Source organism: Hirundo rustica, chromosome 24, assembly GCF_015227805.2.
Source record: "Hirundo rustica isolate bHirRus1 chromosome 24, bHirRus1.pri.v3, whole genome shotgun sequence".
In the NCBI taxonomy this organism is placed as follows: Eukaryota; Metazoa; Chordata; class Aves; order Passeriformes; family Hirundinidae; genus Hirundo; species Hirundo rustica.
The window spans coordinates 1,980,961-2,008,896 of NC_053473.1; the positions used below are offsets into that span (position 1 = coordinate 1,980,961).

Consider the following 27,936-nt stretch of genomic DNA (forward strand, 5'->3'; position numbering starts at 1 on the left):
CGTGAGGGACCGGCGGGGCCGAGCCGAGCCCGAACCCGCCCGGAGTGTTCACCCCTGTCCGCACCGCCGGACCGTGTCCCGTTTGGTCCCGCCGGCGGCCGCGGCCCGCCCCGCGTTCCCCGCCGCATCAGGATGTCGGTGCCGGAGCCCGCCGGCGGCGAGGAGAAGCAGGCCAAGGAGGTGGAGGACGCCGAGAAATATTCCTTCATGGCCACCGTCACCAAGGCCCCCAAGAAGGTAGCGGGGCCGGCGGGGGACCCGCTCGGTGCGGGGCATCAGATCCTGGTTCGGGGGAGCAGCCCCCGGTGGCGGGGCAGGAGCAGTGTTCTGCGGGGGCACAGAGGGAATCCTTCCGGCTGTGGGGCGAGCAGCCCGTGGTTCAGGGGGAGCAGCTCCCGGTTGCCCCCGGTCTGGGGGCGGGAGTAGCCCCTGGTCGGGCGCACCAGCCCCGGTTGGAGTGGGGGATGCAGCCTCGGTTCGGGGCGGGGAGCAGCCCTCGGCTTGGGGGAGAAGCCCTCGGTGTGGAGGGGGAACACCGTGACCCGGCTCTGGGAAGAGCAGCCCCACAGGTGGGGATTTGTTCTGGGAAAGCTGGGACTGATCCAGTTCGGCGGTAACGGGGAAGCGGGGCTTGTTACTGGTAGCTGGGAAGGGAGATGGGTACCGGCGAGGGGCCTGGGCCAGCCTGGGGTGGCAGGATGAGCCAGGGGGCTGCTGGCCCGGTTTGGGGTGGGAGGGAAGGGCTTGGATACTGGGGAGAGAGGGGTCTGTACCGGGGTACAGCCCTGGCCCGCATGGAGATGAGGGGAGGACCGGTAGGTGCAGGGCAGGTTCTGGGGGCTGGGGCCAGAGTAGGTGCCTTGGCTGTGGCATAGGAGCTCAGGGGGACAGGGTGACCCCAGGAAGGGGACAGGTAGGGTGGGGCTCTTGTGTGGGACTGTGGGGTGACAAGCCTTTGTGGTGGGGGCAAAGCAGGGGGGACCTGTTACATGGGAAGAGCCAGAAACAACAACCTGGAATCCAGCTGTGAGTCACTCAGAAGGGTGGCCGAGAGATTTCAGAGTGTTGAGTATTTTGGGGACAGGAGTTCTGTTGGACATGTGGGTGGGAGCACATTTGGGCTCGGGAACAGGCTGCCGAGTCACTCAGTACCCCTCCATCCTTGAAGGCCTCAGAGGAGCTCTGAGATCTTCCAGTGCTGCTCCCACAACCGTGTGGGGTGCTCACATGGCACCAAAGGTGGGTGAGCGCTGGTCTTGCCACTGTAGCAGGGTGCAGCACACCAGTGACCAGGGGAACTGGCCCCGTGCTCTGGGCTCAGTACTGAAATTTCAGTCCTGTCAGGGAGGCTGATCCATGTTCCAAGCAGTGCACAGATCTGTGCAGCTGAACATTGTGTTCCTCTTGGGGCTGCAGCCGCCTGGAAGCGGTGGATGCAAAGGCAGAGCAGTCACAGAGAATGGGAACGTCCTCATTCTCTGGGGGAATCTCTCCTGCCTGCTCTGGCCATGGGTGGGATTGGGGAGCGTCTGACCCTTGGCGGAGGTCAGCTGGATTTGAGGCGTCTTCTCTCCCAGGGAGCGGGATTGGACACTTGGCCCTGTTTGTCTGGGCTGTGGACATAGCCTGGAGGAAGGAGCAGAGGAATGTGGGGCTGGTATCTGCCTCTTCCAGCAGTGGCTCAGCACAGCTCTAACTCAGGGATTGTTTTTACCTTTTCATAACCATCATCTCTGTCAGAGCGAACAGCACCAGGCTGCAGCCGACTGCTCCAAGGGGACAGCAGACTGCTAATTCCAGAGCGTCCCATGGAACCAAAATACCTGTGGTAAAAAGAAATCCGTTGAGCATCCGTAGAGGCAAGTTTGCCAGCCTCTCAGAGGGACGAGATGTTGTATCCCCAGAATTTTCTGCTGCAGACATGGCTGGTTGTGCAGCTTGAGGAGCCTTGGTTGGACTCAGTGGCTGCTGCAGCCCTTCCTGGCTGGGTGAGGATATTGAAGGTGCCCAGAGCGACGCACGACATTTGAGGCTGATAACATCAGAGATGGGAGCTCGCTGAGCTGAGCTCAGGGAACAAATTGCTCCAGGCTCCTGTTTTCCTTGCCTGGCTAGTTCCTGCAAATAGTGCTGGGGAATGGCAGAGGCCTTGGCAGGAGGATGAAAGACCAAAGAAGGGAGAATTGCTCTTCTGAGATAAGCTGTTGAGTGCCCCCAGCTCTGATGCCTCAGAACAAGATTGCAATTAAGCCATTAAAACGCCCTTCTGATTCCCTGCAAGTCGAAGTGACTTTTGTGCCGGCTGCCCTGGAGCTCCTGGCATGGTCAGAAGCCAGCAGACATGGTGGAGAGAAATGACTTGTCAGCATGGAGGTGGGCAGGATCATGCTGTGCTGCTGAAGCATGTCCCTGCTGGGTTTTTGGGCTCCTTGAACTTTGCTGATGCAGTTTGTGTGAGGAGTTTGGAGATGGGGAGGGTGGGAACGTGGCCAGGCTCGGTGCATGCTCCGTCTCTCTCTGTGAATGGCTTTTCAGAGGAGCCTTAACTTGTGCTGGAGCTTGGGGAAAGTGCCAGTGTGAGCCACCAGCATCCAGCCCAGGACCTGCAGGAGCATTTTGGAAGCAACTGGAAGTTGAGGAGTTGGTGCCTCCTTGTTGGGGTCACCTGGAGCTGGGAGTCAGCCCCTGGCATTGCTGGTTTCTCTTGTCAGGGACTTGTTTAAGGTGAAAAAGTGAAACCAGCAGGAGGTAAGAGATTAAGAGATTAAATAAGATCAGCCCCAGGCTGCAGTAGGAGCTGATTCAGTGGAGGTGAAAGGAGGAATGGGGATGCTTTCCCCCAAGAGCTGGAATTTCCTGTCTCTCCCAGAGCTCCCTTTTCACTGCAGTTCGTGGGGATTTGTCTGTCAGCATAATGACCCCAGTTTGGTCTGAGCAAGGTGGTTCTTTGGCCAGGAGCGTTGTGCAGAGGTGAGCGATGCTGAGTTTTGCACCTTCTCCAGCCACTGCTGTGGTGTTGCTGGGGAAGCTTGGGAATGCTGAGGCTGGTGGCTTGCCCAGGTTTAGTGAACATGGATGGGAGAGCTCAAGGGCAGGTTGTGCTCCTCCAGATCCTTGTGTGCCATCACTGCTGCGTCTGGGCATCTGCTCTCCTGCCTCCCTGGAGACTGCAGGTGCCCTTGGCAGCAGGCGCTTTCCCAATCCACGTCAGCCAGTCGGTGGAGCCTTAAACTCCCAGGCGAGCCGAGCTGGGGGTGCCCTGAGTGGGAAGGACAGGGCGAGCAGCGCCGTGCTTGCGGCAGGGCAGGGGGCTTGGCACGTGCTGTCCCCGTCTGTCACCTCACCCCGCCGTGTCCTTGTCCTGCTGGCATCACTGTCTGCTGGGCTCCTCCACGCCTGGGTGCTGGCACACGGATGGACACCGCGGCCAGATCCTTCTCCTGCAGTGTTCCTGGGCTCTGAGATGGGCTGAAGCCGCCGGTTTGGTTCTGGGGAGGTGAGCTGGGGGGCGGCTCCGTGCCCCTGGGGCGGGTGTGGGTGCGCTGGGGCGGTGCTGTGCCCCTGCGGATGCCGGCTCCGGTGGGATCCCGCGCAGGCTGTGGCAAGGAATGCTAATGCACGGCGCTGCAGCTTTGCAGTGGCAGCGAGCCGGGTGCTGCTGGTGTGGGGGTGGCAGAGATGGAGCAGGGAAAAGCTGGGGAGAGGGGGATGGAGCCTGTGGGGAGCTGCTGGCCCCTGGGGGGGGCCGGGCGTCCTCTCTAGATCATCATTCCTGCTATTGCTGTCTGCAGTGGCCTGCGGACCGCTGACCTTGCTGCAGCTGGCTGCATCCCTGCCCTGCACAGCCTGTTCCCAAAGACCTGTTCCTGCCCCACTTTGCTGTCCTGACTTATCCCAGGTCCCTGCAGCTCTGCCAGGCCAGGTGCTAATACACTGCCTTGTCCTTCGGGCTGTCAGGGGGACGAGGCTGCCCTTGTTTCTCCTGACAGAGCTCCTGTAGCCATTCGTTTTTCCTGTCCCTTTAATTTAATTCCTTAGAGCGGCTGCTCATAAATCCTCTGTGCCTTTGTGAGCCTGTCTGGGGCCATGGCTACCGTCTCCTGTCCCGCTGTTCTGCAGGCACTGCGCACCTGGCTCTCCTCGTTCCTTTGCCCTGATCTTCACTTCTTTGGTTCCTTGCTCTGTCACGGCAGTTTTTCCTTCTCATAAGGAGGTGGGCTGGGATGAGTTGAACAGCTCATCATCCTCTGTATGGATGTCCTGAGATGAGTCTGACCTTCCCTGTGGTGCAGGGAGACCCTAATAAAGGGGGAAGAAAAGCACAGGGGGGGTTTGGAGTGGAGATGAATTACTGGGGCTTGGGGGACAGCCGCTTCACTCCTGGTGCTGTGTTAAATGATGGATTCCTGATCTTTTTCCAAGTTGCTCTTGGGACCATCCCGTTGTTTTGGTGTTTTGGAGGGTGTCCCTGATGTCCAGAGGGGAGGCTTGTCCCAGTGCCCTGGCACTGGGCAAAGTCAGAAGACCCTTTATTGAATTATTGAACCAGAGAGAGGGAAGAAAGGAGATTTTGGGGGTTTGATGGGCACAAACTGTCTTCAGAATGATGTGCCAGAGCCTGTGGCTTTTGCTTACCCCTTTTCCTCCTTTATCCCTGAAAGAGGCTGGGTTTCCACTCTTATGTCAATCCTTTGGAGATGCGAGAAGAGTTGGATATTCATCCTTTCCAGTCTTCAGAAGCCCCTCTTGTCATCTTTTGATGGTGTGGGGGTGGAGACCACCCATCCTGGGAGCCCCCTTCGCACGTGAGCAGCCACGTCTGGAGCGTGGGAAGAGTGCTGGAGGCAGGAGCACAGTGTTTTGTTTTGACCTTCTCCAGAATGCCGGGTTATCTTCTGGGGATCAGCCTACCACAATACTTTCTTTGGGAACAGTTTTCTCCGTGCTTTCCAGCCTGTGCAAATGTTGGAGTGGGTTCCTGTGCTCCCTGCTAGATGTTGAGGCTGGGGTATTTTGCTCTGGAAATTGGGTTTTCAAGGTCAGGTCGGAGTTAGTCCTTTGCAAGTGAGGATCCTGTCTGTGTTGTTCCTCTGAGGAGATGGTGAGTGCCTCATCCCAGATTTTGGAGCAGGAAATGTGTGAGACTTCAGCACTGAGTCTGAGGGATTTGATTGTGCCTGGCTGTGTTTTATCACCTGGAGTTTCCTGCGTGTGACGATCGCATTTGCAGAGGGCTCGTTATGTTTCCTGCTGAGCCCTTTGATCAGAGCTGCTTATCTGGGCCCTCTGGCTCACCTTCACTCAGCACACGGTGGTGACATTTCAGGTGACTGTCCTGGGACCTGCTGGTGGCCCTGAGAGCCCACAGTGCAAAGGACTTTGTGCCAGAACTTCTCCCAGAGCAAGACTCAGTGAAAGCAGGGATTGGATCTGTAAGGGGCTGGGAGAAGGGTCAGGGAGCCCCACCAAGGAGGAGCATCATGGTGCCACCTCAGCAGGTTGTGTGGAGCCCCCTCCCAGGGAACTGGATAATTCCAAGGGCTTGGGCACCCTGGGCAGTGCTGGAATCCACTCTGCACCATCCCTCTCTGCCCACATCATCCCAGCAGGCTTCCCTGGCATGGTTAACCCTTGGGAATGGGTGCTCTGGGACACCTTGGTTGATGCCCCGAAGGTCCAAAGAAAAAGCTGCTCTAGTTTGGAAATGGTTTGGTTGGAAGGGACCTTAAAGATCACCCAGTTCCACTCCCTGCCGTGGGCAGGGACACCTTCCACTATCCCAGGGTGCTCCAAGCCCTGTCCAACCTGGCCTTGGACACTTCCAGGGATGGGGCAGCCACAGCATCTCTGGGCCCCCTGTGCCAAGTCCTCCCCAGTGTCACAGGGAAGAATTCGGGCTGTTTTTTTGGCAGCTGATCTCCCCCCATGGCTTCTGTGCCTCTGGGAAAGCGGGATGTGGAAGCTGAGGCCAGTCCTGCCTTTCGGAGCTGCCCCCGTTGCCCCGTTGAGTTGGGCTGCTTGAACTGTGAATTTTAATTACACTTTGGGATCAATACGGTGGCCTTGGTAACGAGCTTATTGCTGCTGCAGAATCTGTTTACTTCAGGTTGGTGACAGCCAAAGGACTGAGGTGGCCGAGGACATGATGTTCCAGCTCCTTGAACAGGCTCCATTGTAATTCGGGTGAGGCTCCCGCAGCCCTCGGAGTTGGGTGCAGCTTCCCCTTGGCTGCCCCCACAGACCTGGAGCTGGCTGGCAGCACCTGTTCCTGCCTGCCTGAGGAGCTGCCTGCGTTCAGGAGCCAGGATTTGGGTGGGGGCTGCTGGAGCCTGGTTTATCTATGTGCTGTGGGTGGAGGGGATCACTCCGTCTGGCCTTTTGCAGTGAGGAGAAATGGGCAGCCTGGAAAAGGAGGCTCCTTGGGGCTTTGCCTTCCTGAAATTCATGTTTTAGTATCCTCCTTCCAGATGAGGGTGAGGTTCTGTGTCTGCTGTTTTCTGCCTCTCCTCCTTTTGCCTCCCAACAGGGAGCCCCAGATTTCACACATTCCTGCACTGTGGGGAGAGTTTTGCATCCAACCTGGGCATGTTTTGGAGCGAGAACATCTGGCTGATCCCTGTTGACCTTGGAGCTTTCAGCACCTTGCAGGCAGCACAGTGTCTCCTACATTAACTAACCCCTTCTCCAAATATTCAGTGAGCGTCCCATCTCCATGAGGAAATCGCTTTCATCCCTCCTGCCTCCTTTAAAAGAAAGGGGCTTCATGGAATCAGCCCTGCTAGCAGGAAAAGGTTGCCCTTGCTCTGACATGAATCAGTATCCAGGAGGGTGATGTTTGTCCATCCTGGTGGTGATCCCTCAGACTCCTGAGCAGGGAGAAGCCCATGCTGAAGCCTAAAGTTTCTCCTGCTTTGCCTCTCACCACATGTGTCAAAATCCAAGTAATTCCCAGGGTTGAAAGTAGTCTATTAGTAAAAGAGGGATGGGCAGCTCTAGTGGAAGTAGCACTGTGAGAGGCTTTGGGAGTCAGGGCAGGGGGCGGATGGATTTCCGGTTTTCCAGAACAGGCTGCTTCTGTTTCCATGCTGATCCTGCGGGGTGTTTTCCCTTAAAGCCGTGACACAGGGATGGAGGATCAGCTAAGGGTACCTGAGAGTAGCTGGAGCCTCTCCTCAGTGGGATTTGCTGGTTTGGATTTTTGAAGGACAGGTAGAAGTCTTGGGATGCTGTGATTCTCCAAGGCAGTCTGGGGTGAGAAGAGGAGGCCGGTGGGGCGCCCAGAGTGCCAAGGGGAGTGATTCCTCCCCCAAAACACAGGGGCTGCTATAGGATTATGGAGCAGAAGTTTGGGCTTCTCTCTTTGGTTGGGTTTTTTGTGGTGAACCCTCCCTTCAGACCATGAGGTGTTTCTGAACGAGCCGTTTGACAGTGCTTCCAAGTGTTCCCTTGGTCTCATACAACTGTGCTTGGAGAGGCATTTTCTAATTAGTTTAAAAATTGATGCTAATTAAAGCTGATTCCCTTTCAGCTCTGACACACAAACACATTTCCATGGGCTTCCAGCTCTGCCAGCTGGCCCGTTGGAGGCCGGCAGTCCTTGGATCGCCCCATAAGCTGCTGGGAGTGATTTCACCCACAGTCCTGGAATAGGGGAATGGTTGGGGTTGGAAGGGTCCTTAAAGCTCACCCAGTTCCTCCCTCTGCCGTGGCTCCCAGTCCTCCTCTAACCTGGCCTTGGGCACTGCCACGGATCCAGGGGCAGCCACAGCTGCTGTGGGCACCCTGTGCCAGGGCCTGCCCACCCTGACAGGGGAGGATTCTTTCCCAGTATCCCATCCATCCCTGCCCTCTGGCAGTGGGAAGCCATTCCCCTTGTCCTTGCAAGGACATGACCTTGTCTTGCCCGTGCAGTTCTTGCAGTGTGGTAACTCCAATTAATGCTGATTTTCCTACAGCCCAAACTCGTGCTGGGCCATAGGCTGGGTGGGCACTGGGGATGAATCCTGAGGTGAGAAATCCGGGATGGCTTTAGATCAGTTGCTGTTTTCTGGTTCATGGGGATTATGGGGTTAACCTGGCCCATGTGGAGACATGGCTGGAGTTCACTGCCCTTAAGGATCCCAGACATTGGACTTTTGCTGTTCCTGTCAGGAAGGAGATATCCCTCTGTGTTTCAGGAGATATCCCGCTCCATCAGAGAGGAGGGCCCAAGACTTTGCCTCGTTTCCTGCAGGCCAAGGACTAGGTGTCTCCTTATCTGCTGGTGGGGAGTTTTCCCTCTGCTCCTGCTGGAGCACACCTTTGACCTCCAGGTGTTTATGAGGCAGGATTTATCCTCAGTTACTCTTTAACACTCAAAAATCACATTTCTTTTATTGAATCCCTCCTCCTGTTTATTTTTCCTTTAACTGGCATTTACAGTGATTCCCATCATGACTGGAATCTTGTGGTGATTTCCAGCCTGTTAACCTTTGGAAGAGATCTCATTCTTTCCTGGTGTTTTTTTTTTTTTTTCTCTGTCAAGTTTTGGGATTCATGTGGAAATTCTTAATTCTCCTCTTGGACTCAGAGAAACTTGGTTTGTTTGGTTTTGTTTTTTTTCCTCGGTGGTTTACCCAACCAGCCTTTCCCTGGCAGTGGAGGATGGAGGTTGGGATCAGGGCTTGGCTGGTTTGCTTTGCCACAACCTCAGTGCCCTTTTATTTCTTTACTGGGAATGGTGTAAAGGTTTCCAGGCAGAGATTTGGCTGGGATTCCTGCTCGGGGAGTTGGCAGGGAGAGTGCCAGGCAGGTCTGTGCCTCTAGGGAGAACAGCCTGCCCTGTGAGCCCTCTGGGAGTGAGAGGTACAGATCCAGGAGCACCAAATTCCACACGGCTGTGCTTCCATCCACAGAGCAGCACCCTCGGGAAGCTCTTCCGGCTGCGATGTCTGAATGGAGCACTTGGGGTTCCTTCTAAAAGTTTGGGGAACCACCAGGAGAAGGTTCTCCTCTTGCAAAGGCCACACCTGGAGCAGAAGCAGGTCCTTTTTCCTGAGGGTTGTTCCACTTCCAGCTCTCACAGAGCCCTTGGTGCTCTGGCTGTGCAGGACCAGGAGATGCTTGCTGAGCAGCTCTCCTGCAGCATCCCTGGGGATGGGGATGGGCACTGCTGGGGAAAATCCCCCACCTTCACCTGGCCATGGGCTCTGGCTGGGGATTCATTTGCTGCTGGGAGGATTTGAAGTTGGAAGCTGGTGGTTCTTCCATGGACTTGGCCGTAGTCTCATGTCAATTTGTGCAGCCCTTTGCCATCCAAGTTTGTGCTGGCATGCATGACCAGAGCTTGGAGGTGGGAAAATGGGATGGTTTGAGCCACAGAACCAAACCCTCCCCTCCCCAGTGGTTTGGGGATGAGGATGGTGAGTTGTCAGGGTGGGAGTCTTGCTGGTCCTGATGTCCCATCCCTCTTTTCTGAGTACCTTGTTTTTCCTTTCCTTCCATCCTTAAGGAGTGCTGTGATCAGAAATACCCTTCCGGGCTGGGTAACCTCACACAAAAAGAACCCTAAAACCATCCCTGTCTGTCTTGCTGATTCCCACTGCAAAAATCCGTGTCCTGTTGGATTGTGGAGCAGGAGCTGTGTCCCCCTGTGTGTCCCCTCATGTCTAGACACTGTCCTGTGGGAACAGGGGCTGGCTCTTCCAGCCTGGAAGCGGAGCAGAGGGGCCCTGAGGACAGAGCAGCCAAGTCCTCTAAACAAACCCAGCACCCTGGCATGGCCACAGTGGGAGTGGGGCCAGCTCCAGGGGCCAGCACAGGGACACACGCTGGGAGCACTGGGAACCTGCAGCAAGCGGGTTTGAGATGGTCTCAGGTCTCAGCAATAGCTCTTTTCTCTGGTCAGGAAGCTCGGGATCTTGTCTGGGATCTGTGTGGCTGTGAAAACAGCATGGAAGAGTTCTATCCCTTCCCTGAGGTGGTGGCTCAAGCAAAGCTGCTCCTCTCTTCTTTTTGACCTGGAATGAAGAACACTGGTTATCTGACTTTTTTCCCCTCTGCTGCTGAAGCTGAAGGGCCTCATGCCCTGGGCTGCCTCTGCCGTCCCTGGATGCTGCCATGAGTCGCTTTTGCAAATCAGTGGATTAAAACAACTCGTCCTTTAGAAATGCCCAACCCAGCTTCCCCTCAGCAAAACCCAGCAGCTCTCTGTCCTTCTGCAGATAAGGAATCCTTGGAGACTGAAACCTGAAGGTGCCCATCTCCAGGTGGGCAAAACCCAGCCCTGCTCCTGTCTCGTGTGGGAGCAGGGGCTGGTGAGGAGGACGATGCTGGTTTGAGCTGTAAAACATTCCTTGTCTGGCTGAATTTCCAGGAACAACAACGAAATGATGAACTGAAAAGACAGATCATGTCAGGGCTGCCTTGGCAGCGCAGGCATCCAGCAGTGCCCTCCCAGCCTCTGTCAGGGAGTTTTTGTTTGGGGGAACACATTAAATAAGGGGAACGGGCCATACTGAATAGTCCTGATCCCTGCTGCTGGTTTTCTGCAGCCAAAGGAAAGGTCCCAGGACTCTGGATCCTTCCAGGCTTTTTCCTGGGAGGACAGAAGTGCGTTACAGAGACTCTTCTGCTTTAGAGGTGGTTGTGTGGCTGTAGGAATGTGCTCTCCTCCCATTTTGCTGTTCCTCCCTGGGAAACTGTGCTGTGTCCTCACATCCATGGATGTCAGACTCGGGAGTCTGGAGCGTTTTAGATGGTTCATTGCTTCGTGCTTATCTTGGGTGATGTGTGGAGCCTGCTCCTGTCCCCCCTCCACTTATCCAGGACAGAAGTGGCTGGGAGGACGCTTCTCCCATGGCTGCGTGTGTGCCTAATGCTCACGTTGTCCCTAATAATAAATAATAATGGTAAAAAAAGGATTGCTGAAGCAAACCTGGGGGTGCTAGGAATAGAGCCTGGAGCTGCTTCCCAGCCCGTGTTCTTTCCCCTGTGGAGCATGTGCATTGATGAGCCATGTCAGCTGTGAGTTGGTGGATGCTTTCCAAAATCTCTGTTCCTTCCACAACCTGCTCCCGCTCTTCCCTGAGGCTGCATGGGATGCAAGCAGGGATGTGTAGCACAACAAAGGAGCTTAAGCGACCTCTCTGGAGCTGTTCTGGGAATGGAAGAAGTGTTAAAATGAAAACTGGGATTATCCTGTGTGAGGGGGACATGCTGGGCTCATCTGTGCCTGGGGTAAATCCAGCCCCCATTTACAACTCCCTGGAGACAGGGAGTGGAATTTTCTGACTCTGTCAGCTCCAAAAACTGCTCTCCTGGCTGACCACTGGAGAATGCTTGGGATCAGCCGTGGAGGATGGCACACCCTGCAGTCATGAGCTGCCAGTTTGGTGAGATGGTACCAATCCAGACCTGCAATCTGTTTGCCCTCCTTGTGTCGCAATAATTAAACAAATGAGGCTGTGTGTGCTGAAGACACTTGAGCTGCTGGGTTTGGCTCTGCCCCGCCAGTGTTCTCACTGGATTTATCCTTGTAACCTGGAGAGAAACTTGTTCAGGCTGGTCTTCCAGCTTCCTGGTGCTTTGGGATGCTCTGGGCAGTGCGGCCGAATAGGGTGGACAGTGCTCCCTCAGCTCCAGCGCTAGCCCTGGAAAGGGTGGTTCGAGCTGAACGGGAGTGGCTGCTGTTGGGGAATGTCAGATCTGTCTGGGAACGGGCACAGTGGCAGTGGATTACCCAAAGGGAGGAAATGCCCTCCTGGCTTGCCTGGTGTCACCAGGAGCAGGCAGTGCCCGGCGATGCTCTGGACGAACTTGGCAGAAGATGGTGGATCCTGCTGTTTTCCTGCAGATCATATCCCCGGATCCCTGCTGTTCCAAGTGAGGAGCTGCTCATTTGGCGCCTTAGGTCTCCAGCCCCATCTCCTCCTTTTCCAGTGCAACGATGCTGAAAACCCCTGGCTTCATTCCTGTGCAGGGAAATGGGTGCTGTCTTGTTTTCCCTCCTCGATCACGGATTTTTGGGATGAAAAAATATTTTCCTTGCTCTTAAACCCTTATGCTCCACCCGGTTGGAAAAGCGGCTTCCAGCAGGACGAAGTTTGGGATGCGATTGGTGCCCGTGGCCCTGGGAGCTGGGCTGCCCCCATCCCGCTCAGCCACGGCGCTGACCCGCAGCCCCCGGCCGGGAATGCCGTTCATTCCAATTCCCATGACAGGCACAGGGATTAGGAGATTTTCTCTGTCTCCTTAATGCAGCTCGAGCGCCTGGCACGTGGAGGGCACTGGTCACGCACCTCTGCTCCAGTGCCTTGTCCGACCTCCCTCGGCTCCCGCCTCGCGCTGCCGGACACAGCGGTAATTTCCCGGGCTCACGGGGGTTGCATGTTCGGATGGTTCCTTGGATTCGGGTGCTGTTGGCGGCGTTTGATGATAATTTTAGCCAGGGCAGATTTTGCTAAGCTGGGGAGTTCAGCTGAGCCCTGGTAAAGCCACGGTAGGGATTACTGGGGGTAATTCAGCACTTGGTTTGTTTAGCACTTGCTTTTTCTCTCCCCTTGGATTCAGCGCCCTTCTTCCCGTGTTTCTAGAGCTGCTGTTTCTCTTGGAGGCTGGGGTTGTGCCTCAGAGCTGGCTCAGCACTCACAGCTGGAGCCCGAAGGGGGGTGGGTTGTGGTGTGGGATGTTGTGGGACTGGGCAGTGCAGCATCCCTCTGTCCCATCCTCTCTTTTCCACTGCATCCCAAAGGAGCTTTGCTCCATCCAGGGAGCATTTGCCTGAAGGGAATTGCCCTGTCCTGGAGCTCACACATCCTGGAGGCTGCAAGCCAGGACAGACCTGCACCCTGGGCTGGAGCATCGAGTCTTATGTTTTTTCCCTCCTGGGTCACCTCTTCCCTGGAAACCTTTCCCTGAGATACAGAAAATTCCTCAGCTAACGCTTTAAGCTGATCTAATGCCAGCAGCTGTTTTCTATGGAATGTTTTTTATACCCTCTGGTTTGATGAGCTGCCAGAGGAAGAGCTTGATGTGAAGGCATGGAAATCTTGTGTCCTGAAATTGCTGATATATTTTCTTCCTTGGAAGTGCCTGTGAGCAATACACCAGCACGGAATTAGCACAAGCCAGTCCCAGGCTGTGTGGGGAAGATTGATCCAAGCAATAGACCTTGAACAAATTCCAGTAACATCATTCCTTGTTGGGAAACCTGCCAGCTCCTGCCACACACCCGGAGCACAATGTTGGTACCTGCCTGGAAGTGCTTCTGCCCTTCTTATCCCTGGAACCAGCTTTCCTGTGGGCATGGGGGTTGTGGTGGCCTCTGGATCCTCCCTCTGCTCTTCCCTGGGATGGAGGTTTCAGTGTCCTCCAGGTCCTCCCTCTGATTTCCCATGGGGGTGAGGGTTGTGGTCTCCTCCACATCCTCCCTCTGCTCTCCTGTGGGGATGGAGGTTGTGGTGCCCTCTGGATCCTGCCCTCCACATCCTCCCTCTGCTCTCCTGTGGGGATGAAGGTTGTGGTGCCCTCTGGATCCTGCCCTCCACATCCTCCCTCTGCTCTCCCGTGGGGGTGGAGGTTGTGGTGCCCTCTGGATCCTGCCCTCCACATCCTCCCTCTGCTCTCCCGTGGGGATGGAGGTTGTGATGCCCTCCAAATCCTCCCTCTGCACCAAATGACCCCAAACAATTGCCGAACCAAACCTTCTATCTCCATGTATATTCCTATTCCTTCCACTAATACAAACTAAGATATTGATGAGCAGAATCAGAATCCAGCTGGAGTCTGCTGGGAGGTCTGGTTGAGGGAGCAGATACTGGGCTGTGCTGGGTCCAGGATGGAGGAGCTGACTGGAAACCTTGCAGCAGCGGCACCCACAGGAATGCTTGGGATGTTTGGCTGGGTGTGGTGATGGATCAGATCCGTGCCAGTCAGTTCTTGGAAGGGATGCTGGAGTCCCACATCATCCCTCCTGGCCACCCTTGGAGTCAGCCGTGGCTTTCATGCCCCCTTGTCCTTTCCTGAGTGGAATACCATGCTGGTTTGGGCCCATCTGCTGGGATTCTGTGGGATTGTTGCTTTTTCCAGCCCAGAAAGCTGTACTGGTGCTGCAGCCACCCCAGCTGCAGCTTGTGCAGATTCCTCCTTTCTGGAATCGATCATTTCAACGAAATAGTTTCATTCTTCTCCCCTCCAAAGGCTGTTTCCTGCATCAAAGCTATCAGGGACCTTTTGGGCTGGCTATGGCACAGAAACCCCTCCTTGGGGCTGCTCCATCATCTTGATTTCTCCAGGACTCCTCTTGAGGTCTCCTGGGTCTCAGGACTGCTTTGTTAATCCCACTCCCTGCCATGACGTCTCATCCCTGTTAAATGGCAAAATTAAATCCTGCAGCGACGTGATCTGAGCACAGGGGCCATGCTGGGGTTCTTTGTCAGGGTCTCCTGCATGGCAGCAGGGAGGGGCTGCAGGCTGGATTTGCTGGTGCTTTCCCTAATTCCCTTTCATCTCGCCTTTCCCTGGCAGGAGCAGCAATAAAGCCTTTGCTGGCTGCTCACTCGGGGTGAGTGCAGCAACTGAGCGGTTTTGGGTTATTTTTCCTCTCTTTTTGGCCCAACACTGTTGAATTTAATGATCTGGTGGAAGGTGCTGGAGCCTTGAGCTGCCTCTGGCCAAGAGAAGTAGCTGTTTTGGGGGTTCTCTTCCAACGGAAACATCTTGTCCTGCAGAGGAGGCTGAAAGCCAATGCAATGTCAACTTCTTTTTGTTGAAATGTTCTCTCTTGCTGAGGGTTTTTCCTGTGCTTTTAGTGTCAGTTTTGGAAGGATGTGTGGTGTTTTAACCTGTGGGATGCTCTGCTCCTGGGGAAGAGCCTGGAAGCATCAGGGATCTGCTGGGACCACCCCAGCTTTCTTACTGCTGCATTTTTGGGCAGAAATCTGCTGGGATCTGTTGGGGCAGGGGCTGGGGGAGCAGGGGCTCTGCCTCCACATCGGATGTGGGTTGTACAAGGAGTGTGATTCCCAAAGGAGCCGTAGGGAGCTGGGTATGGGTTAAAGGGGATGTTTCAGGGTGCTCTTTTTATCTTCAGGTGTTGTGTCAAACCTGCAGGGTGACAAAAACCTGGTGGCAGTTGTTCAGGTAGAGGAAGGGATTTAATTTTTGGCATCTGTAGCCTTGTATTTGGTGATGTTAATTTTTGTGGAGTGAAGGGATCTGTGCGTCCATGTAGCTTGGGGATGATGCCCTAAGGATCACCTCCTGATTCAGCACTTCTTCCCTTTGCTCCCAGCAAATCCAGTTTGCAGATGACATGCAGGAGTTCACCAAATTCCCGACCAAGACGGGCCGCCGGTCCCTGTCCCGCTCCATCTCCCAGTCTTCCACCGACAGCTACAGCTCTGGTAGGTGCCAGCTCCTTGTCCTCGTGTGTTCCTCTCACAAACCCAGCGTGGGTGCTGCAGTGAATGTGCTGCTCACACCCTGTGGCAGGATTTGTGCTGCTGTTTGTACTTGGATGCTGAGGGAATGACTCCAGGCATTCCCAAAGCTCAGGCATTGATTGCCAGTTGATAATCCTGTTACCTCTGGGTTGTTTCAGGGAGAAAGAGAGCAAAATTCCTTCAGGGTGTTGTCTTTCCTTAGGAGATTGGTAGTTTGAGCCATGGGTGAAGGCTGGAAAGGGGAACAGAGCAGAAACCTGAAGGGTTTCTGGATTCATGAGGCCTGGCATAACACTGATTCCTCCTTTGGTTTAGCTGCCTCGTACACAGACAGCTCTGATGATGAGGTGTCCCCACGAGAGAAACAGCAAACCAACTCCAAGGGCAGCAGCAATTTCTGCGTGAAGAACATCAAACAGGCCGAGTTTGGGCGCCGGGAGATTGAGATCGCTGAGCAAGGTACGGAGGGGAGTGTGGGGCTTCTGGGGCTTGGGGCAGCTTCTGGAGACCAGGAGCTGAGGAGTGGCGATTCCCACTCCTGCTGCAGCCTTGGATCAGTTAGGGAAGAGCAAGAGGTGCTAGCAATCATTGATGCTGTGCCACTTCCCTTTTCTAGCAGGAGCAGAGCTCTTGCAGGGTTTAATGTTTTGTTGGCTTTGGATGGACGAGGGTTTTGTAAGACCTTCAGAGACACGAAAGCTGAAAATCCCACCGCGTTCCTGTGGGGGTGGTAGGAAGCTGAATGACCATTTCCAGTGGGGTGGTTGGGTAACTCTCCTTTCCTTTTAGAAGGGGAAGATAATGCAGGCACATTTAGAGCAGCTCTTCTGGTTTGTGGCAGCTCTGGTTTCAAGTTCAGGTGCTTCACCTGCTGCCACAGGGCTGGGGACTGTCCTTAGGAGCCTTCCCCAGGCAGTGCCAGTGCCAGACCCCTCCTTCCCTCTCTCCTTGTCCCTCGGTCAAGTGACAAATGACACTGGTGTTTTGGTCCCGTTTTGCACAGACCTGCCAGGCCAGGGATCAGAAGTTTTCTCCTTGCCTGTGTAACAGCTACAGCAGAAATTTTGGGGATGGAGGTATCCTGGGAAGCCCTGAAAGGGGAGGACTGCAGCAGAGAGGTGACCCCATGGACTGAACCAGCATTAAAACCCCTCTTCCTTTTGCAGACATGTCTGCTCTGATTTCGCTCAGGAAACGAGCCCAGGGGGAGAAGCCTTTGGCTGGAGCTAAAATCGTGGGCTGTACCCACATCACAGCACAGACTGCGGTGAGTGGCTGCTTTTTGGGGGGGCTGGGGTGGGGCATCAGCTTTTCCCTGGGGAAGAAAGTTCTTTATCTCTTCAGTGTGGGAGTTCAGTAGGGTCTGGAAGCGTTTTGGAAAGTTTGTGTTGGTGGCATTTGGAAAGTTTGTGTTGGTGGCGTTTCCCCGGGGCAAGATTTGGTTCCTGTGCCCATCGCTCCTGCCTGAGGCCTGCCCTTGTGCAGGGGCATCCCTGACCCTCTGGGACATCCCTGACCCTCTGGGACATCCCTGACCCCAGGACATCCCTGACCCCAGGACATCCCTGACCCTCTGGGACATCCCTGACCCCAGGACATCCCTGACCCCAGGACATCCCTGACCCTCTGGGACATCCCTGACCCTCTGGGACATCCCTGACCCTCTGGGACATCCCTGACCCCCGGGTTAGCCCTGACCCCCGGGTTATCCCTGACCCCCGGGTTATCCCTGACCCTCTGGGACATCCCTGACCCTCTGGGACATCCCTGACCCTCTGGGACACCCCTGACCCCAGGACATCCCTGACCCTCTGGGACATCCCTGACCCCAGGACATCCCTGACCCTCTGGGACACCCCTGACCCTCTGGGACATCCCTGACCCCCGGGTTATCCCTGACCCTCTGGGACACCCCTGACCCTCTGGGACATCCCTGACCCCCGGGTTATCCCTGACCCTCTGGGACACCCCTGACCCTCTGGGACACCCCTGACCCTCTGGGACACCCCTGACCCCAGGACACCCCTGACCCCTGGGTTAGCCCTGACCCTGGGACACCCCTGACCCCTGGGTTAGCCCTGACCCCTGGGTTAGCCCTGACCCCGGACATCCCTGACCCTCTGGGACACCCCAGACCCCGGACACCCCTGACCAGCCCACGCTGTCCCGCAGGTGCTGATCGAGACGCTGTGTGCCCTGGGGGCGCAGTGCCGCTGGTCTGCCTGCAACATCTACTCCACGCAGAACGAGGTGGCGGCGGCGCTGGCAGAGGCCGGTGAGTGCTGAGCGCGGCCGGGCCCGAGCCCCGCAGCCCCTGCTGCCTCCCCGGCACGATCCCGGGGGAAATCTCTTCTAGGGAACTTCATATTTTATCTGTAGATATTTCGGTTTGTGTTTATCGATTTTTAATTATTTAATGTAATATGCAATGTGCCATACATGATATATAATAATATAAACTAAACCATTTAACATATAATAATGTAAATGGCAATATAAATTGTATATATAATAATATAAATTTTTATATTATAAAATTGTAGTTTATATTTAGAACTCTTTTCTACTAGGTATGTATAAAGATATGCACATTAACATAAAATATACAATATAAGCGTATTGATACATGTGTAGATATAAAATGCTTATAAATATGTTTTATATAGAATATAACTAAAATAGATATAAAACGTAAACGAATAAAAGAAATAGGAATAAATATAAAATGATAAAACCATAAAATTTATTTAAATTTTATATTTAACCATATTTTAGTTTATTTTATTTATTTTTATACTGTTTATTGTTAGTATTGCTTTCTTCTTATTTATTTATTATTATTTCTTTGTTTTGTTTTGTTTGTTTTTTTTTTTTTTCCCTATTTCTGTTTTAGGGAATTAATATTTTTGGGGAATATCTTCTAGGGAGGGCTGGACAGGTCTGATCCTTTGTGGGCTGTGATGTGATCTCTCATGGCCCCTTGGCCCTTGTGTCCGTGTGTTTGTGGAGTTGGCCAAGCAGGAGAGAGCTCTGCCGAGCCCTGCATTCTCCAAGGATGCTCCGGTTCTTTCAGGTGTTGCTGTGTTTGCCTGGAAAGGGGAGTCAGAGGATGATTTCTGGTGGTGCATTGACCGCTGTGTTAACGTCGATGGCTGGCAGGCCAACATGGTGAGGAGCCTTCTCCAGCCCTTCCTCTTCCTCCCTTCCACCCTGGCGCTGTTCCTGGGAGCCTGCCAGCCTCGAAAGGGCCTCTGACCCCCATTAAAGGGGGACTCCTGGAGAATGGCAGCTGGAGACGAGCTGGGAACAGGCATGGGAATGTCAGGAGCTGCAGACACGATGTCCTGAGCTGGCACATCCCAATGGCAAGGGCACAGCTCCTGGTGGAGTTGCCACAAGCCAAGTGATGGGACCCGTTTCTCCCTGCAGGAGCTGCCCCAGCCACTCCTCCATTGGCACAGATGGCATCTGCCCTCTCCCTCCCAAAGCTGAGCTCATAGTGGGGACCTTTCCCTTGTCAAAGCCGATGTCCCCCCCTGGTGCGTGGTCTGTGGTCACCAGTGGTGTGTCTGTGGGCCATGACACCTCCCACAGCCTCTCCTCTCCCGTTTGCTTTCAGGGCATGAAAGTTGTGGCAGCCTGAGCTCAGCCTAGTTAGTTAGTGCTGCCTGCGGTCACCTTTCCAGGCTGCAGAGCAATAGCAGAGGCAGGAAATCCTGTTAGGATCCAGCAGCTCCACACAGGGGTAAGGAATCTCAGTGTTTTGGAGGAGACCCCGAGTTGCAGGCACCATGGGGAACCCGGGAGTCCTGGCCCCCAGGCCTCTGCCTGAACAGCCCCTCCAGCAGTGCCTGCAGATGCTTCTCCAAATCATTTTCCCCATTCTGTCCTCAACCAGTGCATTTCCCAGTGGGAGGCTTGACTGCTCCCTGTTCTTTCTTGCCTAGATCCTGGATGATGGTGGGGACCTGACCCATTGGGTTTATAAGAAATACCCCAGCGTGTTCAAGAAGATCCGAGGGATTGTGGAGGAGAGCGTGACCGGTGTGCACAGGTGGGAGCTTTGGGCACATCCACCGATCTCAGGGAGTTGCTGCTGTCTGCTCTGACCTGCCTCTGCCCTCTCCCAGGCTGTACCAGCTCTCCAAGGCTGGGAAGCTCTGTGTCCCAGCCATGAACGTGAATGACTCCGTCACCAAGCAGAAGTTTGATAACCTGTACTGCTGCCGGGAATCCATCCTGGATGGGTGAGTCCAGCTCTTCTCCCCACTGGCGTTTCCACACGGGTGGGTTTGGCTCCGGCTGCTCTTAAGCAGAGGTCAGCCTCTGCTGCTTTGACCTGGGTGTGGGCTTGACTGATCCCAACACGGGTCTCTCTCTGTCCCCCAGCCTGAAGAGGACCACGGATGTGATGTTTGGAGGGAAGCAAGTGGTGGTTTGTGGTTATGGGGAGGTGAGTTCTGTGAGCTGTGCTGGCCTCCCCCAAGCTCAGCGTCCTGCAATTCCCTGTGCAGAGGCCACTCACCCTTGCTCTAAGGAGTAGATCCAACCTGGTGAGCGATAACCAGGGAAATCTTGCTGGAATCTGCTGGGAGGATGGAGATCAAGAATCAGATTTCCCAGTTTGCTGCAAATGAACTGGGCTGCAGAGCTGACAGTTGCTGGGAGCACTGGCCTGAATTATAACTACCCACGGGTACTCCCATCTGCTGTCCCTGGCCCAGGTTCAGCGTCCAGCCTGGCTGTCACTGGGCGGGGCAGGCAGCTTCTCCCTGGGAATAACACTCTGGCAGAGGGAAATTCTATAATGAACTTATAACTGATTCTACCCTGGAAGAGCTGGAGCTGGGAGCTGCCACCTTCCCTCCATCTGTGCGCGTCCATGTGGGTGTTTATCTTCCAGCACTGGGCAGGGACTGGCAGGAGCTGCAAAGGCTCTTCCCAGCAGGAATTTGCTCCCTAATTAATTTAGGCAGCAGTGGAGCCCAGCTTTGCTTGACCAAGAAACTGTCCTGGCTCTCACTGAGCGCTCTGGGCGGGTGCCTGATTCTCCAGGCAGGAGTTGTGCTGGGCGTTGTTGTCTCCAGGGTCTGTCCCAAGCTTTACTGGACTCCTTCACAACAGGAAAGTCAGAGAATCCCAGTTTTCCAACGTATTTGGGTTGGAAGGGACCTTCAAGCTCATCCAGTTCCACCCCCTGCCATGGACAGGGACACCTTCCACTAGAGGAGGTTGCTCCGAGCCCCATCCAAGCTTGAACACTTCCAGGGCTGGGAAGCCACACCTTTTCTGTGAAGTCCATTCCAGTGCCTCACCATCCTCACAGGGAAGAATCCCTTCCCACTCCCCCATCTAACCCCATCCTCTGGCAGTGGAAGCCATTCCCCTTTGTCCTGTCACTCCATCCCTTGTCCACAGTCTCTCTTCAGCTCTCCAGGAGCCCTTACGGCTCTGGAAGGGACTCTAAGGTCTTGCTGTATGTAGCCTTCTCTCCTCTAGGCTGAGCACCCTTAGCTCTCCCAGCCTGTTTATCCCGAATGGTTTCCCCTTTGGATGTGAGTTGAGTCCCAGCTGGTCCTGCCTGCATGTGCTCAGTAGACCCGAGGTTGGATCTGGGTGATAAGTGAGGGTCTCTCTGGAAATGTTTTTGGTCCAGCACCTTGCTGATCACAAAATGGGGCTGAGTGAAGTCGATGCAGCGGAGCCAGGTGTTGGTGTGGGTTGGTGATGTGGAGAGCTGGACTTTGTTTTAATTTTCCACTGAGGAGAGGGAGCGAGTCTGAGATGCTGTTGCAGGAACCCTGTGCTCCCTGTGCTGATGTGGGCTGCATGGGGTGGAGGATCTGCCCCCTGAGGAGTGCAGGATCCTGTAGCTTAAAGACAAGGGGACAGTGTGTGCTCCTCTAGGCTGTCTTTAATCCCTGCTTGGAGAAAGGCTCCTGCAGTGCTGGGGCTGCACAAGCTGTGAGAGCATTGGGTTGGGAAAGCTCCTGCTGTGGACGTTTCCAGATGGGGCAGCCACAGCTGCTCTGTACAACTTGTGCCAGGGCCTCACCACTCCCACAGGGAAGAATTCCTTCGCAGTATCCTGTCTCTAATCCTCCCCTCTCCCAGTGGGAAGCTGGTGGCCTTGGAGGGGGAGCTGGGCTTGTGGCAGTTGTGCCACTCAGCAGGTACATCCTGAGCTGCCCCTGGCATTGGGCAGGTGGCTGGGATGAGGATCTTCCAGCCTGGGATGGGTTTGTGCTCTTTAGGGCAGGGCTGTAGCACCGGTGTGTCTGTGCTGCCTCACTGTGATCCTTTCGCCTCGGCAGGTCGGGAAGGGATGCTGTGCTGCCCTCAAAGCCCTGGGAGCCATCGTGTACGTCACGGAGATCGACCCCATCTGCGCTCTCCAAGCCTGGTAAGGTGCTCCCATCTGTGTGGGAGCGTCTGTCTGCCTGCTCTTCCAAAGCCTGTCAGAGACTGGAGTGAAGCCAGGAGGATGTGTGGCTCATTTTGGAGAGCGTGCACCTTGTTGGGGTGTGATGGGGAAGGGCTTGGGCAGCTTTCAGGGATGGGGTACCAGGCAGAAGGTTCACTGGCTGGTTTGGGGAGGCTGCTCAAACCTCTGTGCCATGCATTCCTGGCTCATCCAACATTTCCAAGACTGGGTTGGACATGCAAACTGTTGCACAGCCCTCCCTTGAGGGACCAGTATCCCTGGAGGGGAAGAGGAGAGCCTGGGCTGCTGCCAGAGCAGTTTGGAGCTGCTGAGATCCCTCATGGCCTGGGGCAGAGAAGGAACAAGCTTCTCCTCCTCATCATGGTCCCTACTCCCTTTTTTTTGCCAGCATGGATGGATTTCGGGTGGTGAAGCTGAGTGAGGTAATCCGTCAGGTGGATGTCGTCATCACCTGCACAGGTAGGGATAGACAAGGTTGGAGCAGGCTGAGGAGCATCATTCCCAAGTGGGGTCTCAAGGGAGCTGGGAATGGAGGACATTTCATTGCTGTGTGCTCCTAATTTTCCACAGTAGCTGGGCTCTGCCAGGAGCTTTTCCCCCTGATTTGCTGTTTGACCACAATCCCAGAGCAGAGGGACATCTTGGCCACATGTTCTCAGGGTATTTTGGGATCTCCTAGAGCCCGGTTAATTCATGGGAGCAAAGATCAAAGATTTGGGCACTGAACAGGCTCCCCAGGGAATGGTCACTGTCCCAGTCCTGCCAGAGCTTAAGGGATGTTTGGACAATGCTCTCAGGCCCAGGGTGGGATTGTTGGGAGTGTGCTGTGCAGGGTCCAGGAGCTGGACTCGATGACCCTTGTGGATCCCTTCCAGCTCAGGATATTCCATGACAGCACTTGTCCCACGTGTTCTGTGCTGTCACAGCCAGAAGGGCTCAATTTCTCTCCCAGAGAAATTCATCTGACATTGCCCCAAGCTGAGCTCCTCTGACTCGAGTCCAGGGAAGGAGAAACCAGAGGGTTTTGTGTTCCCAGTGCTGTGGGATCAGCTGTGCCCTCTGTGCCTGCAGGGAACAAGAACGTGGTGACCAGGGAGCACCTGGACCGGATGAAGAACAGCTGCATCGTGTGCAACATGGGCCACTCCAACACCGAGATTGACGTGGTGAGTGCCGGCCCCCGCGCCGTGCCCGCCTGCCGCCTCCTGCCCTCGCTCCAGCCTCTCCCTCCTCCTCTTCCAGACCAGCCTGCGGACGCCGGAGCTGACCTGGGAGCGGGTCCGTTCCCAAGTGGACCATGTCATCTGGCCGGACGGGAAGCGGGTGGTGCTGCTGGCTGAGGTGTGTTGAGAGCTGGGCCGTGGTGCTTTGGGCCTCCATCAGGAAATCACAGATTTAGCCAGGTGGAAAAGTGCTGGGAGGAGCTTCAGGGCTGAAAAAAAGGGGTTTTTTTAAATTTGTTTTATTTATTTTTTATTTCCTTTTCTTGAGGGCGGGTGTGTCATATCCCACATGCAGCCACAGAGGTGACATCTGGCTCCGTTCTTCTGAGCTGGGATTCATCCCACTCAGGCAAACCCCATCTGTGCAGGGTTTCCCACGTGCTGGGTGGTTCCTCTTCCCACAGGAGCAGTTCTGGCAGGAGGAGGGACAGGCTTTTCTAAGGTCCATAACATTCCCCTGCCTTGAAATGAGGGGTTAAGGTGGAAACTGGAGCAGACTTGAAATGCCCCTGTCGCTGTGCTCCGGTTCTCTGTGCCCCTGGTCCCCTGTGCAGGGAGGGGGTGGAGGTGAATCCCACCTGGAAACTCAGTTTGGTTTGGATTTGGGAGCATGTCCAGCTCTGTGCTGACTCCTCCTGCTTTCTCCCAGGGCCGTCTGCTCAACCTGAGCTGCTCCACAGTTCCCACCTTCGTTCTCTCCATCACAGCCACCACGCAGGTCCGTACATGGGTGGGGCCCTGCACGAGCCTCGGGGTGGGGATGGTTTGGAAGGAGCTGGGAACACGCTGGAATTGGTCCTTGAGGTGGCACCACTGCCAGAAATACCATTTTGTCTGGGCTGGAGTTATTGCTGGCGTGGACCCAGTGTTTTGGGTACAGCAAGTTTTGGGAGGGCTTTTAAAAGAGTGGTTTCATGGCACAGATCCTGCTGGGCTGGAAGAGAGGTTTAAGCTTCCCCCAGACAGGTTAGAGCCCTCCTAAGACAGGTTAGAGACCCCCTAGCATGGGTTTAACCTTCCCCAGCACAGGTTTAAGCCCACCTAGCACAGGTTTGAGCTTACCTCAAAGCAAGGCTTTGGGCTGGGAACATGGAGGGGGCTGGTGGCACTGGGAACACAGGAGGGTCTGATGGCACTGGGAACACTGAGGGGACTGGTGGTACTGGGAACACCCAGGGGACTGATGGCACTGGGAGCACAGAAGAGTCTGGTGGCACTGGGAGCACAGAAGGGTCTGGTGGCACTGGGAGCACAGAAGGGTCTGGTGGCACTGGGAGCACAGAAGGGTCTGGTGGCACTGGTGCTCATGGGGAAGGACAGCCACACTGACAGTGAGGAATTCCCGTATCGTCACTCCTGTCAGCCCAAGTGGACAGGGAGCAGGCCTGTGTTTTGGATTTGGTTCCCAGCTGTGGAAGCCAGCACTTGGGGGATGCTGTTTCATCTGTCCTGAAGGAATGACCCTGGTTTTTGGATGCTGCCAGTTTCTTAGGGCAGCCCCTCCATTTCCACGTGCTGCAGCAGCTGGGGGGTTTAAGAGAAGAGCTGCTAACCCTAAACCATCCTCTTGTTTTTTGCTGGGGTGTTGAGCCCAGATGCTGCAAACAAGCTGGGTGGTATCTGATCCTGGCTCTCTGATCCCTCCAGTGGGATTATGGACTCCCAGACAGGGCTGGACCCGGGTGGGAGCCTTTCCCTCAAGGCATGTTGGAAACGGCTGCACTGTCTCTCCAGCTCTCAGATCCTCCTCTGCCTTTGGGAGCTTTGTGCTGCCCAAGCTGGTGGCTGTTCCTGTCTGTTCCCAGCTTATCCCTGTGCTCTCCGCAGGCTCTGGCTCTGATTGAGCTCTACAACGCTCCCGAGGGCCGGTACAAGCAGGACGTTTACCTGCTGCCGAAGAAGATGGGTGAGTGAAGGAACTGACTTTTCCCTGGGGAATCCGTGTGCCAGCAGTGTCAGGAGAACTCAAACCTGGGCTGGGAAACGCTTCCAGAGGGACAGTGAGTTCAGGGAAGCCACCAGAGGCGGTGATGTGGGGGCTGTTTGATTTATTTTCCCTAGTGTTCTGCAGCACGGGAAGCATCCCACATCCTGCAGCCTCCCTTCTCTAGGATTTCCATGCCCTCCTTGGGCCTTTAGGGGCACATCCAGCCCAGGCTTAGGTTCAGCTCTGCTTTGGGTGATGGTGAATCTGGGGTGCTGCCCAGCCTGACCTTCCAATCATCTCCTCCCCAGGCTGTGGTGAGGGATCCCATTTTCCCTGATCCCCTTTTCCCTGTTCCCATTCCCAGATGAGTACGTGGCCAGTCTGCACCTGCCATCGTTCGACGCCCACCTGACGGAGCTGACGGACGATCAGGCCAAATACCTGGGACTCAACAAAAACGGGCCTTTCAAACCCAACTACTACAGGTGAGAACTGCTGGGGCAGGAGCTCCCAGCTCCCCGTTGGTTTGGAGTTCTGCCTCGAGCTCCAGGGTCTCCAACAGCAGAAGGATGTGGAGCTGCTGGAGCGTGTCCAAAGGAGGCCACGGAGATGCTTTGAGGGCTGGAGCCCCTCTGGCAGAGCTGGAAGGCTCCAAGACAGCTCAGAGCCCCTTCCAGTGCCTAGAGGGGCTCCAGGAGAACTGGACAGGGACTTGGGACAATGGCCTGGAGTGACAGGACACAGGGAATGGCTCCCAGCGCCAGAGGGCAGGGATGGATGGGATATTGGGAAGGAATTGTTCCCTGTGAGGGTGGTCAGGCCCTGGCACAGGGTGCCCAGAGAAGCTGTGGCTGCCCCTGGATCCCTGGAATTGTCCAAGGCCAGGCTGGACAGGGCTTGGAGCAGCCTGGGACAGTGGAAGGTGTCCCTCCTGTGGAATGAGAGAAGCTTCCAGGTCCCTGCCAGCCCAGTGTGGATCCCCTTGCTCTGGCTCAGCAGCACCTTCCATGTCCCTCACTGTCCCTTCCTTCTCTCCTAGATACTGACGGGACCATTTCCATGAAGGACCAGACCACACAAGGCAACATTTGAGAGATTATTTTTAAAAATCATTTTTATTTTGGTTTACTTTTTTTTTTTTTTTTCCCCCACCACCAGAACATGTTTTTACATTTTATCTGTGATTTTAAGGCTAGGTTTTATTTTCTCCCCCTTTTCCATGATCTCATCCCTGTCTGATCTTGCCAGACAATCTGGGATTTGCTTCTTGCTTTCATGTGGCTGAAGCCGCTGATTCCCAGCCCTGGCTCCAGGAGGGGCTTTCCCTTTCCTGCTGTGCCAAGGGCACTTCATTCCTGCAGCAATGGTTTCTTTTGGCTTTGATTTTGTATTTTTTCCCACCTTTCCAGCCCACGTCGGTCTCAGCCGGGCTCCCTGCGGATCCGGAGATGCTCTTCTACTTTATCTTCTATTTCTTTGTGTGGATTATCTGCAACTTCTAAATTGCCTTAAAGAGCCCAGTTTTAGCTGCTAGATCCCTGCTCCGGGTGCTTCCTGGGAGCAGAGTGGCCTGCAGGACACCTGGCAAAGGGGGTGACTGTGCCCAAGCCCAGCCCAGGTCCCTGCGCCGAGGTGGCCCAGGTTTGGTGGCCACTGGCCTGGGTTTGCTGGCCACCAGGGTCCAGGGGAGTTCAGTGTTTCAGGGTGCTAATCTGAATCTGGATGGGGGTCGCTTTCCCAGCATTATCCTCATCTCTCTTAGGTTGGTTGTTTTTTTTTTTTTTAATTTGTTGGTTTTTTTGCTTTTTTTAGCCAAACTGCACCTTAATTGAGTTTTAAACATTTTTTTTCCATTTGTTTTTTCTTTTTTTTTTTTTCCTTCCTCTTTTCCTTTCTGATATCCTTACAGAGATGTTTTAAAGAGGAAGCACTCTTTAAAGGACGTGACCGCCTTCCCATCTCCCACTGGGAAGTGCCGGGTGGTGTTGAGGGTGTCTGGGCTGGGTTTTGGGGGTGTTTCACTATTTTTTTTTTTGAGCTGGATGCAGAGATGAGCCTTCCCCATACCCCAGCCTGGCCCTTCTGCCCCCTGTTGCTGTTTCCTCGCCCTCTCTCCACGTGTCCCAGCTGCTCCCATCGCCTCCTCCGTGCCCTCCCAGCCAATGTTTCCCTTTCCCAGCTTGGAAGCTCCTTCCAACCCGCTGAGGTTCCTCTTGGCTTTTTTTATCCTTCCCAGATCTCCTGTTCCTTTCTCCACCCAAGGGAGGGGAAGGAGCAGCTGGCACCTCCCAGCTCATGGAGCTGCTCCTTCCCCCCTTTGCAGGGATCCATCCACCCGCAGGGGTCATTCCCAGGGAATTTGCAGGTCTGGGGGTGCAAAGCTCTTCGGGGGGCCAGGAGATTGGGGAGCTGCTGAGCTCATCCCCCTGTCATCCCCTCCCCGCTGTCCTCTGACTGTTCCTCTCTCCCACCCTGCCTGCTCTCCTCCTGGACGGTCGCTCCATAGATTTTTGGGGATCACCTGCCTCGCTCCGCCACCGATCCCGGGGATCACCTGCGTCCCCTCCACCATCCCCCAGACCTCCCTGGGGACGGCTTAGCGAGCTGGGATGGGTGTTTGTGGGGAGGAGCGGGAGCATCCCCCCTTCCCTGTGAGCCCCCCGCATCCGGGGGTCCCGGCCCCCCGTTCCCACCCATCCCGGGTGGAATCTCGGCGCAAGGGCTCCGTGTCTGGATAAGCCATGTTGGGGGAGCCCAGGGGCGATGGCAGCGGCAGCGTTGGGCCGGGAGCGAGAGGTTTATTTTGTATATGAATGATTTTTAATGAATGCAATATTAATCCTTGCAGTTGAGCAATAAATCATTAAAGTCTAATTAAACTATTAGGAAAAAGGAACTGCTTTTGGTTGTGGGTGGTTT

At 55.0% G+C, this 27,936-nt stretch overlaps 1 protein-coding gene across 4 annotated transcripts; it reads left to right on the top strand.

Moving 5' to 3' along the window:
* Positions 1-37: 37 nt before the first annotated feature.
* AHCYL1 (adenosylhomocysteinase like 1) lies at positions 38-27,913 on the top strand. Of its 4 annotated transcripts, none has more exons than XM_040085433.2 (17): positions 40-237; positions 15,272-15,383; positions 15,738-15,881; positions 16,589-16,689; positions 17,595-17,697; positions 18,496-18,590; positions 19,370-19,476; positions 19,553-19,669; positions 19,812-19,875; positions 21,737-21,825; positions 22,256-22,326; positions 22,939-23,033; positions 23,110-23,208; positions 23,740-23,808; positions 24,918-24,996; positions 25,382-25,502; positions 26,057-27,913. In XM_040085433.2, the coding sequence occupies exons 1-17, from the start codon at positions 133-135 to the stop codon at positions 26,061-26,063; spliced, it is 1,578 nt and encodes a 525-aa protein (XP_039941367.1). In that variant the 5' UTR covers positions 40-132; the 3' UTR covers positions 26,064-27,913. The 4 variants fall into 4 exon arrangements, with proteins under 4 accessions (XP_039941368.1, XP_039941367.1, XP_058279424.1 ...); XM_058423441.1 differs by lacking the exon at positions 40-237 and adding an exon at positions 2,625-2,748; XM_040085435.2 differs by lacking the exon at positions 40-237 and adding an exon at positions 3,091-3,496.
* The last annotated feature ends 23 nt before the right edge of the window (positions 27,914-27,936 follow it).